At 38.3% G+C, this 16,480-nt stretch overlaps 1 protein-coding gene across 3 annotated transcripts in view; it reads right to left on the bottom strand.

Moving 5' to 3' along the window:
* UHRF2 (ubiquitin like with PHD and ring finger domains 2) overlaps positions 1-16,480 on the bottom strand; it is an 82,754-nt gene that overhangs the window by 27,495 nt on the left and 38,779 nt on the right. For all 3 annotated transcript variants that reach the window (XM_005488154.4, XM_005488153.4, XM_074533293.1), the window contains one exon: positions 4,830-4,939. In XM_005488154.4, coding sequence (XP_005488211.1) covers positions 4,830-4,939 — 110 coding nt within the window. The remainder of the gene's footprint in view (positions 1-4,829; positions 4,940-16,480) is intronic.

The raw sequence follows: 16,480 nt of genomic DNA, 5'->3' as shown, positions 1-16,480 counted from the left end.
ATGATCCAGCCTGTCCAGATCCCTCTGCAGAGCCTTCCTGCCCTCCAGCAGGTCAGCGCTCCCACCCAGCTTGGTGTCATCTGCAAACTGAGGGTGCACTCAATCCTCTCATCCAGATCATCCACAAAGAACATGAAACAGAACTGGCCCCAGTATTGAGCCCTGGGGAACACCACTGGTCACTGGCCACCAGCTGGATGTAACTCCATGCCCCACCAATCTCTAGGCCCAGCCGTACAGCCAGGTTTTACCCTGGCTGTGAACAGGGTGCCTGTCTGAGCCATGAGGAGAGCTTTTCCAGAAGAATGCTGGGGGAAACAGTATCAAAGGCTTTACTAAAGTCCAGGTAGACAGGACTACAGCCACAGCCTTTTGCTCAACCACTGGGCGGGTCACTGGCTAGGAGGAGATCAGGTTGGTCAAGCTGAACCTGCCTTTCACAAACCCCTGCTGGCTGGGCCTGACCCCCTGGCTGTCCTGCAGACAGTGTGAGGACACTCTGGATGATCTGCTCCGTGACGTTCCCCAGCACTGAGGTCAGGCTGACAGGCCTGTAGGGCCCTGAATACTCCTTCCAGCCTCTGTTAGGACAGGTCCAGAGGAGGGCCATGGAAATGACCAGAGGGCTGGAACATCTCTCCTGTGAAGAAAGGCTCAGAGAGATGGATTTACTCAGCCTGGGCAAGAGAAGGCAATAGGGATACATTTGTGTGGCCTTTTAATACTTAAAGGAAGTTTATCAGAAAGATAGGGAAAGATTATTTACAAAGATCAGTAACGAAAGGGAGCAACAATAATGAAAACTAGGAGCAATTTTAAATTGAAAGAAATGTGATTTAGCCTGGATACAAGGAAGACATTTCTTTTATTGTGAGGGTGATGAGACACTGGCACAACTTCTCACGTTACCCTGAGAAGGTATGGATGTCCCATCCCTGGAGCCTTTCAAAATCAGGTTGAATGGGGCTGAATGAGCAACCTGGTTTAATGAAAAATACCCCTGCCCATGGCAGGGGGGTTGGACTAAAATATCTTTAAAGGTCCTTTCCAACTAAACCCATTCCATGATAAGAAGTGCTAAAACAATGCTGTTTGAATTGTTGTTTTTAAGATAAAAAACTTTATAATAGAAAAATATAAAAGAATCACTGAGGAGGGAAGATTACCAGCTGCAGATAGAAAGTTTAGTGAGATGTACTGACACTGAGAAATAAACATGTAAAGCTAGCAGCAGTGACTATTTTCAAAGTCTTAAAGGCAAAAGTACACTTAAATATATGCGTCTAAAAAAACCTCCAAAATCTATTAGAATATTGCTTCTAGTAAAGTGCAGCCTAGAAGACATCATGCTTTCCAAATGGAGGTAATCTATTCATTTCAGACTTCTCTCCAAAGGTTCATTAGAAGAGGAAGGACAAATTTTATGTGCGCTGATGAACAAATCTGAGGGTTTTCCAGCATAGCTACATTAAACTCATTATCTGTGCAAGGTGGAACACCAATTCAAGTCAGGCTAAGAAATCCCAGATGACTGTTAACTCCTTTGAAAAATTTTAAAAGTGATGACTGAGCATTCCCTATGGAAACCTTATAGTCTATTTCATCTAGCTAATAACAGACAACATGAAATGGCATATTTTCTGTAGCTCTGAGCACCACACATTGTTTAGGCCTATGTAATGAACTGGTTTCAGTTACAAAATCAGTTTCTTAGGTAAAAGGTTAGTAATTTTTTTTAAATAGTAAAAGAGCAAAAAAATACCTACATATTTTAGTTCAGTTAAACCATAGGTGAAGTTCTCTACTTTCTTCAATATACAGACAAACTACAAATTGTCATTTTCATGATATGACTAATTTTTCACATTTCTGTTTTAACCATGTTGTAAGTCATATGCACTAACTATAGCTGCACTATTGGTCACATGAAGACAGGTCTGTTCACCTCAACCAACAATGCAGAGTTTAGTTGCATAAATAATTTCATATTAACTTTTTTTTGCAGAAGGAGTTAGCACAAGTTTGGATTCTGATGGAAGTAATATACGTTGATACCTAGGTGTTATTTGCATGTTGCATTTAAATATTTGTAATATATTTACAAATATGTTGCTTCTTTTATTTTTTATTTCTAATATAATTTTCTAAAAGGCTTAGCCTTCCTCCTTTCCTCAGTTTTAGAATTTTACTTCCTTTAATTAATTTGAATATGACTACTTTATTTTTAATTGTGATTGCTAAATGTATATTAACATCACTTTACACATGCAAAACCCAATTATTATGTGACCCTACTCAAGAAATAAGAGCTTCTACGCTGTTTATCTGATACAGATTATTTCCATAGTAGGCATTCTATCTTTTGATATGGGCATGGAGGGTAGCTTAATATGGATAAAAATATAATCAGTGCATTTGCTGATTGTGCTTACAACAATCTTCTCATAGAATATTTAAGGACAAATAATTATTTTAATTTAATCTGAAATTAAAATTAAATAAAATAATAATATTACATTTAAATAATAATAATAAAAGTAATAGAATTCTGCATCTCTCCGTAGTACATAAGCTAAGGGAGCTGTGTGTTTATATAGTTAACATTTTTTAATACACAGCACAAATGGGGTTGTAAGTACAGTTCAGAAGGAAAGGCTACACTGGTGGTGATAGCATACAGCTCAACTGATGTGCACTGTGCATACCTGAACAAAGGCAAAACAGCTGACCTGGCTAGAAAACCAGAATCACGTGAACAGAGTTGTGTGGTGAGTGTTGTCTTCAGGAAAAAGAGCAGTTCAAGAAATAAGGCTGAATTCCCACATAAATTTATTTTTCATGATTACACTTTAAAATATTATATTTATAAATTATATTTATTTATGAAGATTATAAACAATATGCTGAAATTAATAAGATTAGGACCAGGAACAAAATGAAATAAAACATACACAGAGGTGCAAATCTCTACACAGATGTCAATATTTGGGTAGTTTATGCAAAGAGGTTACAACTAAAGAAACAATATCAACATTGGAGGGAAGGAGCTGTAATAGACAGAAGGTATTGTCTCTGCAACAATTGGAGTGGCAATCAGTGAACAAAGTATAGACTGGTGAGGTCACCCCTCAAGTCCCGTGTTCAGCTTTGGATCCCTCATTCCAAGAAGGACAATGAGGGGCTGAAGTGTGCCCAGAGTAGGCCAGTGAAGCTCATTAAGGCCCTGGATCACGTCCTGTGAGGAGCAGCTGGAGAAAAGAAGGCTCAGGTGGCCTGAGACCTTATTGCTCTCTGCAACTACCTGAGTTTGTAGCCAGGGAGGGTCAATCAAAAGGAAATGGCCTGAAGCTGGGCTAGGGAAGATTTAGATTGGTTATTAGGAAAACTGCTTCACAGAAAGAATGGTCAAGCACTGGAAGATGTTGCCCAGAGAAGTGATGGAATTACCACCCCTGGAAGTGTTCAAAAAACACGCAGATGGCACTTAGGGACGTGGTTTAGTGGTGGACTTGATGGCCTTATGGGTCTGTTGCCATCTAAATGATTCTGTGATAAGTAAATACTCATTGGAGATCAAATAGCACCATTGTAGACAATTTTGTATAGTCAGCAATACAGTAATCACTCATTTCCTTGACACATAATTTTAAAAGTTAATTCATTACACAGTAGCTGCAGGGAAGAACTAAATTAACTGCAATCAATTTTTTATGCTGTTTAAAATGTCGCATACTTGCAAAATAAATAGTATGTAAACACAAACCAGTATTTGTAGATTTTCAATTTTCTCACACTGTAATCTTTTTAAATCAAAACATGCTTTAAGATATTGCAAAAATCTTTTAATGTGACCAAGAAAAAATAAAACAGAGTGGATAATTTTCTTTTTTTAGTAATCTAAGGGAAGTAATTCTCAAATAATGAAAATGAATAATGAGTTGAGAAATTGACATTTTTACTTTTAAGAATACCACAGAGAATGGTATTTACTCCTCTGAAAAACAGTGGGGTTTTTTTAGACAGCAAATAAACATTATTCAGACTCATTGTTGTGCACTGAGAGCCACCTACAAAGGTTCTGAAAAATTGCATTGAGTCAGGAAATGTAATACGTAATTATATATAATACCTACCTACCTGTATACCTGCAGTTCACTATTCAGTGTTGCTATCACAAACACTTAGCACTCAAATATATTTTCAAACTTAGGATAAAATGTCACACTACTTTTTAGATAAACTACCACTAGCTCCTTATTGTTGTAGTGGGAAGGTTAAAGAGGTCTGGCATAGTAACTTTTTTAGAAGGTCAAGCAGGGTCAACTAGTCCAACATGAATTATCCCCTTTTTTTAATGCCACAAGCAGCTTTAGTGCAAAGTTCCTTAGCTTTTTTTTTTTTGTCTTGACAGAATGGCAGAGTTAAAGTGTATCACTACCAACTAATTCTATTTTTGGCATTTCATAATTTATTAAAAGCTTAAATTACATGTCAATTGCAATAGCAGTTTTGGTGGCTTGAACACCTCTCTAAGAACTTAAATGAGACTACAAATCCATTCGTCACTGTTCATTTAGAGCATTACCAACTGCTTCCTTTTTTCACTATTTATGACTGATAGCACTAAGCTGTTACTAGTTTCTGAATATATAAAGTAATACAGCCATCTTACAATAACTATACTTTTCAGAACAGAAATCTAAAAATTTTCAATGCAATTACTTTCTTGAACACAAACCAATTATTACTACTACCTCTGCATGCTGATATTTTCTAAAGAAACATCACTCAATTTGTACTTATATTCAAGTAATTTAAAAAGTGCATACTTTTGAAATCTCCATCCCCAAATGTCAATGGATAGGCTCCTGGCTTTTCAATCTTGTACATTTCCTCTATAAAAAGGATTTTACAATCATTTATTGTGTCTTCTGGACCTCTGAAAAACAAAAAGAATAAAAAGTACATTCAACTTAGTTCCTCAGACCTAGATTCTGTACTTTTTGAATCCTAAGCAATAAGATAAAGAAGCCTTTTTTTATCCCTGATAGGATACTTTATTTAAATTCACTGACAAAAATCAGTCTATCATAGTAACTTCTAAGAAAAAAATAAAACACGTATTTAGGGCTCGCTTAAAGAAAAAACTACTCCATTATCCTCAGACTGGCACTTCAGTATGTCTTTATTGACAGTTACCCAACATGGCTTAATTTCCTTCTAAAACCTCAAAATGTTTTTATTGGCTGAACACAGCAGACCAGCAAAACCATATCTTCTGGAATACAGCATCTCAAACATTATTATAAAAGTATAGTACCACAAACAAACCAGAAATGTGACCTGAAAGACAGAAAAATAGTTGGAACCTATAGAGCAAGAAAAGCAGCAGAAAATTTCAAACTCCCTTTTATGACTTTTAACTGTTTCTCAACTCTGGAAAGCCACATACAATACTGTATTAAATGATAAATAGTCCTGCTATGTCAGGTTTCAGTGCAAATTCTTAGTGATTAGTAATAACAAATAATCCAAGACTCCACAACAATAATGCCACAGAAAATATTAAATGTAAGGGTTTTCTAGTCTTATTAAAATATATTTGTATCTACACAGATTGTAATTCAAATGGAAACATATCTAGGAAGAAATGGCCATAATAACACAAACAGTTGTAAAGCAGTCCCTTTTCCTTCCTCCTTAGGATGATACTGTGCTCTCTTCAACTGCCTGTTCTTTAACCACATTCAATTTACTACCTGATCTAGAAGTAAGCAGGAATTTTCAGTATAATAAAATACTGATGCATATCTGTGAGAGCCTATCACACAGGTGACTTGAAAACAGGTTTGAAGAAAGCCAGCCAGGTAGCAGATCCCTATAAAAAGATCTAGTCTGCAAAATGTAATTAGACGATAGACACCCAGGAAAACAAGATATTAGATTCATATTCAGTAATGATAACTGCAACATCAGAAAATCTCCAGAAACATCAGGCTTCAGTCTGGAATCTGCCCTACCTCTTGGCCTGTTGTCACCACTTCCTTTGTGCTGATTACCAGTTCTTGAACTCTGACACATGATGACCTAACTAAGGCAGAAAAAAAACCAAGCCAGGGAAAAACCACAGGTGACAAATCGCTTTTTCATGGCCCCAAACACTGCAGTATTTAGGTCTCCATGGAACTGGGGTTGAGAGGACTCCATCATTGTCTTGATTGACTCTAATTGCCTTTTAAGTGTAGTAACAGCTGTTTACTTAGGCACCTGTATTTATTTTGACCTTTTTCTTTCCCAGCAGTTTTTGGAGGAAAAACATTACCCATTGTTAGTCACATGCATAAACAGTAAATGCTAGCAATTTTCAAATATTTAGATATTTAGACCATTTGAACAGAATGTGCAAAAGCCGCATCAATGCAAATACATCCATCCGAAAATTAACTGTTTGATTTCCTGATAAGGAAAAGAATGTATTTAGAGTTAACTACATTTGCACCCTAAGGGGATCATACATAAAGGAAGTTTTGACCATTGTGAGTAACACCTCAGGTTTAGCATGCAAAGATGCTTTGAATTACCCACAATACTGAGCAATTCACAATCACAATGGCACAATGCATTCAAATATAGAAATTACAAGATGTAAACATAATCTTTGGCAGGAAAACTGAATCAACAAACTCTTACAAGCACCAATATCTCCCAGGTTATTTTGTGGACTTTGGAGAGTATTTTATTAACTGTCCTATATGTCTTGTTTTTCCTAGATTATTTAAAGTTGAAAACAGAACAAAATACACCTATTGACATTCTTTAATGCCATAAATCTACGTTATAATCTTTCTTACTTTTAGCACTGCTTAACTGCCTATGCAATGTTATTCCTCTAGGACTTATTTCTTACAGAACTCAAAGTTGTGGATCTAATTTAAAACAAAAATACAGAACTATCACTTTTTTTCACATAGTTAAATTTTATACTTAATGACTGATATTCTCAAATTATAGTAAATTTCAGACAAATTTAAGCATATTTTACATTAATTTTTGCCTCTCCCCTCCCCTCCCTTCCCCTCCCCTCTCCAGTGTGTTATGGTTTAGAGTTTTAAAAAGCTGCTTTTAAAAAAATAGCTTTTTATTCTCCGTATTCTCTGCATACAGTCTATGGTCAAGAAGGAAGGTGGTAAACCACCATACAGCTTTACCCAGAAATCTAGATACTTGCTATTTGTATCTTTGGGAAACAAGCCAAACTTGAGTTCAGCAGAATATTAATTTGGAGTAAATTCCACTGGTGCTAATTTGAACTATAAAATTACTTATAACTACAATGATTATGACATTGTTTCCTTAAAAGATACCATGAAAAGATTTATAAGTTGGTTCAATGATGTAAGTGTTCCAAACAGTAACAGCAAAGCTATTGCGAAGTATCCAGAAGCACAGACTTTTATCATCAACTTTATTACAAAGTATCATCTCAAAAAATGTTATTTCCACATCAAAGTGTTGAAGTGCAACAAACTTTTTTAGTTTAGCTATCTAAATGAAAAACTCCTCTAATTAATACTGTAAAACAAGAACTCTTGAAATAATAATAAAAAATTAGTACAGCTGCATGGCATGTTTTTCTCTCATAACACTGCAATCCTACTTACTAGCAATATTATTCCCTATATCTAGGCAGTACTTATTAAACTGATGGAATTCATAGCTTCTCTATCACACACTAGATCATGGTAGACATTCCCTCTCTTTTGCCCGGTATTTTTCTTTGAGATAAGAACACTCAGAAAGCAACTTCCAGGCTAAGTTTTTTCTAAAGTCTATTCAGTATTATAACCAGAGAAAACATTTTGTTTTCTGCTATGAGTTGCATAAGAAGTAAGCAAATACTATCAAATAACATTACAAAGCTGGTATGTTCCAACTAATGTCATAGCTGCATATCTGGAACTACAGAGGAAGATCAACTAACATTGTGAAAATGATGGCTAATATTAAATGGTTAGGCCTTACCAAAGCTAAAAGACTCTGCTCAGCAATTTGCTTGTAAAAGAGTAATTCCTCTGCCACAGTACACATTCAGTGCTTTAATAATGATCATGTGATTTTTAAATTATGGTTATCTAACAAAATTATGGCTATAATATGCTGTCAACTGTATAAACTTTCTTCATTTCTTCACCCTACCATACCAAGAATGAGATTATGCAATATAAACAGGATGTTTGTATTTCAAGCAAGAACTCTAAATCTTCTGAAACAATTAAATCCCAAAACAAAACCAGATCCTTCAACACAGCAGTATTCCTAATGCAAGCCTTCCTTTGAGATAGGTTAGCTAAATCCAGAGAGAAACCTTCAGCTGAACCTTCTTTTATTTGCACTTTCCCCCTGCATATTTCCATTTTTTTTAACCTTCAGGTAGCAAAACACTTTAGACATTCAAAATCACAGTTGACTAGACATGTGACAAGTGGGCATTATCCCGGATATTTTGAAGGTCAGGTTCACAGAAAATAAAAACTGCTGGACAGTTACCATGCTTAGAGAACTTTATAACTTCTTACAGCCTGAGAGATTCAGTGACAATTGTCAGATCTCTATCTGGAAATTTCTTGGTTTATCACTTTAGCGCACTGAAATCAAAAGTATACTATTTTAACACATTCTAAAGTCAAAATACAATGCTGAATAAAAATGGGGGGAAAAACTACCAGAAAAATACACACAAGACTTCATATTCATAGTAAGAATAATAATGAAAAGTGTCTAATGATGATTTATATTTAAGCCCGCTAAGAGCAAAACCTTACACTGTCATGCTTACCACAACTAATTCACAGTCAGTCTCACTGGCTAACATCAAAAGGTACTGCCCAGGTCAGTAGAGAAACAGCCACAATCAGAATAAAACCTAACAGAATATAATGTTGGCTATGCTCTCCAAATACACAAATTCTCTTAACAAACAATATACAAATCAAAACAAAACCAGATTTACTACCACTTTCTGTATCATATGCAACACTGTTTACATTCCTTACATCAATCAGCCTTTATGCTGCTTTTGTAAAGTTTTCAGACAGCAACTCTTTCTGTTCTGCATCAACAAGTCATAGTTAAACAACTTCTTTAAAAACACAATCTTTCAATATTACAATTCAAAATGCTTATTAGAACTTTTAGTATCATCTCCTTAGAAGCAGTTGACTGGAGATTTTATTTTAAACAGACTTGTTTCAAAGGTGACTTTAAAATCTTCCCACATTTAGACGGCATTACATTGATAATCTCACCAAATTCTGCTAGGTTGTTCTGAATTACATAGAGGTTCTATGTAAAATTGGGTTTTTTATTGCACACAAGCAAAAAAGCAGAGAGTATTTACAGGATTTTTTTCAGAATATTCCACACACATTTGTTTAATCATTAAAATAAAAATACAGAGTTACAAAATGGGACAGTATTAGCTCTGCTTTTAATTCAACCTTTCATTTATTACACAAGTATTATAAAGACATGTGGCAACTTCCACACTAAGCAAATATTTTATTACTGTCTTTCTATAACACTAGTATTTAAACAACTGCAAAAAAATTAAATTAACATTTTCTAGGCTATGTTGAGGACCATATTCTAATATGGCAAAGGCATCTTTAATGCCTTTGAAAACAAAACACACATACTCCCAAACCTACAAATCCATACTGGGGACACACATACAAGTCAGGCAGGATATTACTTTTTTAAATGTCAGCCATAGGTGACGTGCTTGATGTATTTACAAAGCAATGTATTATAGCTCACGATGCCAGATTTTGAGAGCAGAGTTGGACACAGAGACTCACTCTCCTCCTTAACCAGGGAGCTGTAGGCAGGTGGACATTAGAGTACCTGGGGGAAGAACTGGCCTGAGAGAACAGCCAGCAACCATGTCAGAGGCTCACGACGCTGTGCACATCCCTGCCCCACAACACAGACCACATCAAGGAGCAGAGCCGTCAGAAAGTCCTGATCCTGCCCCAAACCCGGCCCTGTCCATGGTGCTGCAGAAACGCCCCTGATGAGGAGAGGAATCCACTGCCACCATCCCAGCTGCTCCCTTCCTGTAGCCAGGACTGAGACTGTAACTGGCACTATCACAAATGCCCAGAAGGCATCTACAGCTTCCAAATCCAAGTTCAAACATGCAGATGTTAACACCCAAATGTCCATGAAAAACCAGGTAAAAAAGCAGATCAATGACCCATAAAGCTAACATACTAGTATTTAAACAACTGCAAAAAAATTAAATGCTTCATATGTGAAAAACAAAGATACAAGAGTTGTGCTTGGCACCACAGGACACAGTCTAAGCTCAGTTGACTTTGTGTGTTTGCAGACTGAACTGCAGTGCCCAGAAACAATACTAAAGGTCTGTTCAACACATCATTCCAAGGGTCTGGGCTAGTCAACAAGTTCCTTCATGCTAGGAAGAAGCAAAGATACAAACAGGTGATTCTTACTATAAGAGGTTAAATACTCCTATCCAGATTTTAAATTATATTGCAATTCAGTGAGTAGATGCAGCACACACTCATCATGAGCTAAGATAAAGTTACAAGAGACCAATCTGTGAACCCTGCCAGACTGAATGAGAACATCAACTCAAAAACAAAGACATGAGAAGAAGCACTTCTCTTCATAAAAAATTCACAAGATACTGCCAGGATGAGAAGACCTTCCAAAAAACTAAGAATAGAAGAGTCCTGAAAGCACAGAAACACATTAAGCATTCTGGAAAAAACAAACAACCAAAATACAAAGCAAAACCAAAACCAACTAACCAACAAACCACAAACACAAAAACACAAACTCCCCAAATATCCCCAAAACCTAAGTGAATAAATCAACAACAACAACCAACCCCCAAAATTTAAGATGTTTTAAAACCAAGCAACCAAAATCAAACAAACCCAACCAATCAAATCATACAAAAAAGAAAAAAAAAACAAAAAGCAAGCCATGAAAACTTCTGAAGGTATCCACCTTCAGAAATCATAAGAGAATAAATAGCACAGAATCAAAGAATCACAAAGATGTTTCCAAAGAATGGTCATGTCAAACCAAAAGCAGAAGTGCTTGCAAAGGAAGAGAAACCCACATTTCTAGCCTAGAAAGTTTGTAATGAATTTATTACATGGCTTGAATGTATACGTTAGCATTACTGTAAATGAAAAAGCTTGGAATCCAGGGATTCTCCTGCTCAGAACATGATGAATCTGATTCAATAAGAACTCCTGAAAGTCAGAAAATCCTAGAGAGAAAATATGTCCTAACTAATTTAGCATTTAGAGGGCAGCTGATTATCTTGTAATGTCTTCATTCCTTACATTGACCAACTCTCTTCAGGAAAATCACAGCAAATGCTTCCACCATGATTTCCAATTTCATTAGTGCATGATATTAAACCCTCCATTTAAGTGTCCAACAGCCATTACATAATGGTAATACAGCCTTTCCGGTCTTCTGTGTTTGTCTGGAATCTCTGATAATCCTGTAATTATTAATTTTTATGTTGATAAATCCAAATGCTCATATACTTGTGGGTTTGACTGCTGGACAGATTCCCCAACAAACAAGTGAGAAAAGCATACTTTTGTGCCTCCCTGAAACACCTATACACTAATGCATGGGCAATGAACAAAGGGGATTACAGAGGTCTGTGTAATTAATGCAGCTCCATGTCCACAGTGAGATCATGGAGACTTGATGGGATAGCTCACATGACTGGTATGCTGTGGCTAATCACTAAGGGCTCTACAGGAAGAAGAGGCTAGGAAGACTAGGAGCAGCTGTCCCTTATATGAGGGCAGATGAGAAACTAGTTGAGAGCTTAGAGATCAAGGTTAGCAGACAGAGCATTAGTGATGCTGTAATGGGAGCCTGATATAGAGAGTAAATCTACAAAGACTCCTTCAGACAACTGGAAAAAGTTGCCAGGCCCTGTTCTCGCAGGGATATTTTCTCAACTGGAAAATGTTTACCGGCCCTGTTCTCACAGGGAAATTGAAGCACCATGGCATCTGCTGGAAGGTCAACAAAGTAGAACACAAACAATAGAGGGAATTTCTGGAAGTGGTAACAACTTCCTGATCATGGAGAAGCAAATTGTTAGACTGACACATACAAACTGTGAAGAACTTGTCATGGAACATTAAATTTGTCTGCAATGATGATGAGATGATGGAGTTCAGAATTCTTGGAGGAAGGGTAAAGTACAAGACAACCTTGGATTTCAGGACAGTAAAACGTAATCTCTGAGGAGATCTACTTGGAAAAATTTTACAAGATACCCTGTAGAGATGGACCCAGTAAAGCTAATTGATATTTAAGCATTATCCCAAACTCAAACACGGTCTATCACCATGTGCAGGACATCAAAGGCAACAGGAAGCTGGCAGAAATTAATAGAGAGCTTAGATATAGAAAGGATATGTGTCAGAGATGAAGCTGGGATGGCTGATCTGGGGCAGGAAGAGGTATCCTATTGTGTAGATGAAGGGTTGGGAAAGCCAAGGTTACTGTTACTAATTTGAATCAGGGGAGTAAAATTCTGTGACAGGAAAGGAAAACTAGAGAAAATGTGGAGCCATTGCTCAGTATAACAGGGCCCCTGATAACAACAAACACAGAAAACTCGAGGTATTCAGCACTTTCTTTGCCTCAAGTATTTACTGCTAAGACCAGTGTTTAAGAACCTGAGGTCCCCAAGAGTGAAGGAATGGCTGAAGCAAGGAAGATTTAGCCTCAGTGGAAAATTAGGTTATGGAGCATTTACACCGGACATATAGAAGTCCATTGGCTCTAACAGGTCATACTTATGAGCTCTGAGGGAGCTGCCTGATGTTTGGATGTGTGTACTCTTAGTCCTGTTACTAAAAAGCGATGACACCTTCCTGTTAAATAGGAGAGAGCAAATATCATGCCTATCTTCAAGAAGGAAGATTGATGACAGATTGATCAGCTTCAACTCAGTCCCTGGGAAAGTGAATATTAGTTGCCTCTGCCACCATTTAGATTTGGACGGAAAGGAATTTCACATGTTAAACAAAGAAAAATTCAAGTCCTGCACGAGGGAATACCAGTACCTGCTGAGTGTCTCCACCTGACTGGAGAGCAGCTTGGTAGAGACAGATCTTGAGGAACATTAAAAAAAAAACAAAACAACAAGCTGACTATAAACCAGTTATGTGCCCTTGCAAGCAAAGAGGGCCCACAGTTTCTTGGACTACATTAAGAGCAGCATTGCCAGCAGGTAGAGGGAAAGCAATTGCCAATCATGACTCAGCATTAGTTAGGCCAGGTGTAGGCTCCCCAGAGAACACAGACATGGGTTTACAGGAGTGGTTCCAGAAAAGGGATACAAAAATGACTAATAGGCTTGATACAGAAGTGTTTAGTCTAGAGAACAGAAGGGTTATGTGAGGATGTTTCTTCCTATGTGTATAAACAAGGAGCCAGACTGCTCTAAGTAGCCCTCTCTCAAGATAAGAGGTAAAAATACAAATAAAATGCATTTTATGTGGCAAGTGTGAATTTTCTTTTTACACTGGATTGTTCAGAAAGCTTGTTGAGTAACCACCCATAACATTATTAAAAACCCCCACTATGCTTAGTGCTAGACAAACTGCTCTGGCTGATCCTGCTTGAACAATATCAAGAGTTCCTTTCCATCTTTGAAGTTTCTCTTAAATGTATACATATGTTTCAACACCACTCCTTTATTCTTTTTATTTTCATAATGCTTTGCCCAGTATTGCTCATCCGTTCTTCCCACCCACTTTCCACCACTATACCCACCCGACTGCTTGCCTTTCTGCACTTAAACTTGTTTTCTTCTGTTCTTCCTCTTCTGTTTGGACTTATTTTCCTCAGTAGGAAGAAATTAGACTTCAGAATACTTCTAAATATCAGCCCGTAAAAAGCAAGTCAAAAGACTCTGTAGTTCCAAGTCTGCATGTTTATTAAAGAAAGGACACTTACAAATACTGAAGATATAGTTTATGTTCTGGAAAACCAAACAAAACCCTTAAGATCCAAGTCAACCCATTTTTCACCTTCAAAAAATAATTTTACAGTTATGGCTAGGACACCCAAAACATTTGAATTTTTAACACTTTTTACTTATGCTTTTTTCTGCTTTTGTTAAAGCAATTAATGTTTCAACACATAATTAATTGAAATGTTAAGATTTTAAATGCAATCCAAAGAATCCATTTTCTGCTCCTCTGCTGAAATTCACTGCATTTTATACATCTCTCTTTTGTCCATTTAGATGAGTGGGTGTGTGTTTTGATCTGAGTGGAATAGTAGGTGGAATATTCTTGATGCATTTTAATTAGTGCTTAGTAAAGGAGAGTAAATGCCTTTCCCCAGTCTTCTACTTATTCTTCTTTTTATACAGCCCAAATACTGCTAATCTTCATTACACACTGCTTGTTCATATTCACCCTGCTTTCTACCAAGACCCACAGATCCCTCTCATCAGAGCTCCTTCCCAGTGAGTACTGCTTCAAGTTCAACCTGCTTCAACCTGGGTTGTGCCTTCCCAGGTGGAAGAAATCTCTGTATTTATCCATCTTGACTTTCTTGAGTCTCCCTCCACCCACTCCTCCTCTGCTCGTTTAGGTCTGTCTGCTTGGCAGTACTACCCCTGAATTTCCATCAATTTACTGTGTCTGCAAACTTGGCAGGAGTCCACTGTATTGCCAAAAGATACTGAACAGTACAGGTCCTCAGGACACATCCTTGCAATTCCTTGCCTGTCATCACTTCCCAAGTAGCACTAACCACTATCCTCTGAGGCCAATCATTCAATGTTTTCTTTTTCTAAACCCACCTGGCTGTCCATCCTCCAGTTTACTACAGGAATCACCAGACTGAGACAGGATAATGGGACACTTGACATTGAATTAAATAATAACTTTTGCTATGTCCTTGGTATTGGGGGTTAGGTTTCTCTCTATTCCATTTAACTTAGGGATTTTTTCCCCTGCTAGTTGCTAGGAAACACTAACAACTGGGTACTTAAGATAAACAAAAGAAGTGGTCAAGCTCAGAGGAGGAGGGGCATCTGGTCGAACTTCTCTTAGCTGGGAGAACTGAGATGACAAAAGATAGGGCTGGGGCAACTGCTTTCTCTCTCTCTCTAGGCTTCAGATGAGGACAGTCAGAGCTGTCCTGCTTCTTCTGCTGTGGGGTGAGCCTCTGCTCGTGAGAGCAGCCACTGAACTGAGACCTCATTATCACCCACCTCACTAAGAGAGGGACCTGTCACCGTCTGCTCGGGTGCCCGGGATCTTGACCCACCCCTCTCTGCCCTGCTGGGAGCCGGGCTGCCCCTGTCCTGCCCCCGCCACTTCTTCAGCACCACTCTGACCTTTCACTGCACTGCAGCTCTGCACCGCCTGCCTGCCAAGATATCCTGCCGATCAAGCTTGCTGTTTCCGTAAGTGCTGCTGGGGCACGGGGATCGGCTGCCCCAGGGTTTGTGCAGCAAAGCCTCCCCGCCAGCCCTGCCCGTCCGGGCCGAGCCGCCATTACCGCGCGCTGCCCGAGCCGCGCCACAGCGCCCCCTGCAGCCGCGGGGAGTCCCCGCACCCGCCCTGCCCGCCGGGAGCCAGCAGCGCCCCTGCTGGCTGCGAGCGGAACTGCACCGGCGGGGAAGGCGCCCGCGGCCCAGAGAGGGCCGGGAGCGGGTGTGGGCTCTGCTCGCTGTCAGCGCCGAGCTGCTGCTGCTGTTTGCTCATCGTACATACTAGTAAAGAACTGTTATTCCTGTTCTCGTATCTTTGCCTGAGAGCCCCTTAATTTCAAAATTATAATAATTTGGAGTGAAGGGGTTTACATTTTCCATTCCAAGAGAGGCTCCTGCCCTCCCTTAGCAGACATCTGTTTTTCAAACCAAGACACTTGGCTACAGACAAAATAGTTCCGTCAGAGTAGGCAGATGATTTTGTAAGGCACAATTTGCTCTTATAAAAAAATTTCACCTTGGCTATTCCTAATCATCACAATTTCACCAGCACTTCATGAAAACAGTCCCCTTTCTCCCAAAGACTGAAATAAGGCTGACCAGCCCTCTTTTAAAACAGATGCAGGATTTGCCTTTCTGCAGTTGTCAGGGACAAAAGTCAAAGTGATATTATTAAAAGTAAAATGTTTGTTGACATAAGCTGTGCATTTAACCAGGTTTTGATGCACAGGATTTACTTGCTCCTTTTCCTTGGGATGATTCGCCCTCCAAAGTCTTACCCTTTTCACCAGCAGGACTAAAAGGATCTTAAATAATTTAGCTTACTCTTTGGCTCTCTCTGAAAGGCAGACTTGGTTTGCCAATAAAATCCTTGAATTTTAAAAAACAGTGTTTCACAGTCCAAAAGACTTAACACAAATTACAAGTATCTAGTTTACTTTCCCTCCATTTTAG

This window comes from Zonotrichia albicollis, chromosome Z (genome assembly GCF_047830755.1).
Source record: "Zonotrichia albicollis isolate bZonAlb1 chromosome Z, bZonAlb1.hap1, whole genome shotgun sequence".
NCBI lineage: Eukaryota > Metazoa > Chordata > Aves > Passeriformes > Passerellidae > Zonotrichia > Zonotrichia albicollis.
Note: the sequence above shows the minus strand (reverse complement) of the source record. Positions and strands in the feature narration are given on the sequence as shown.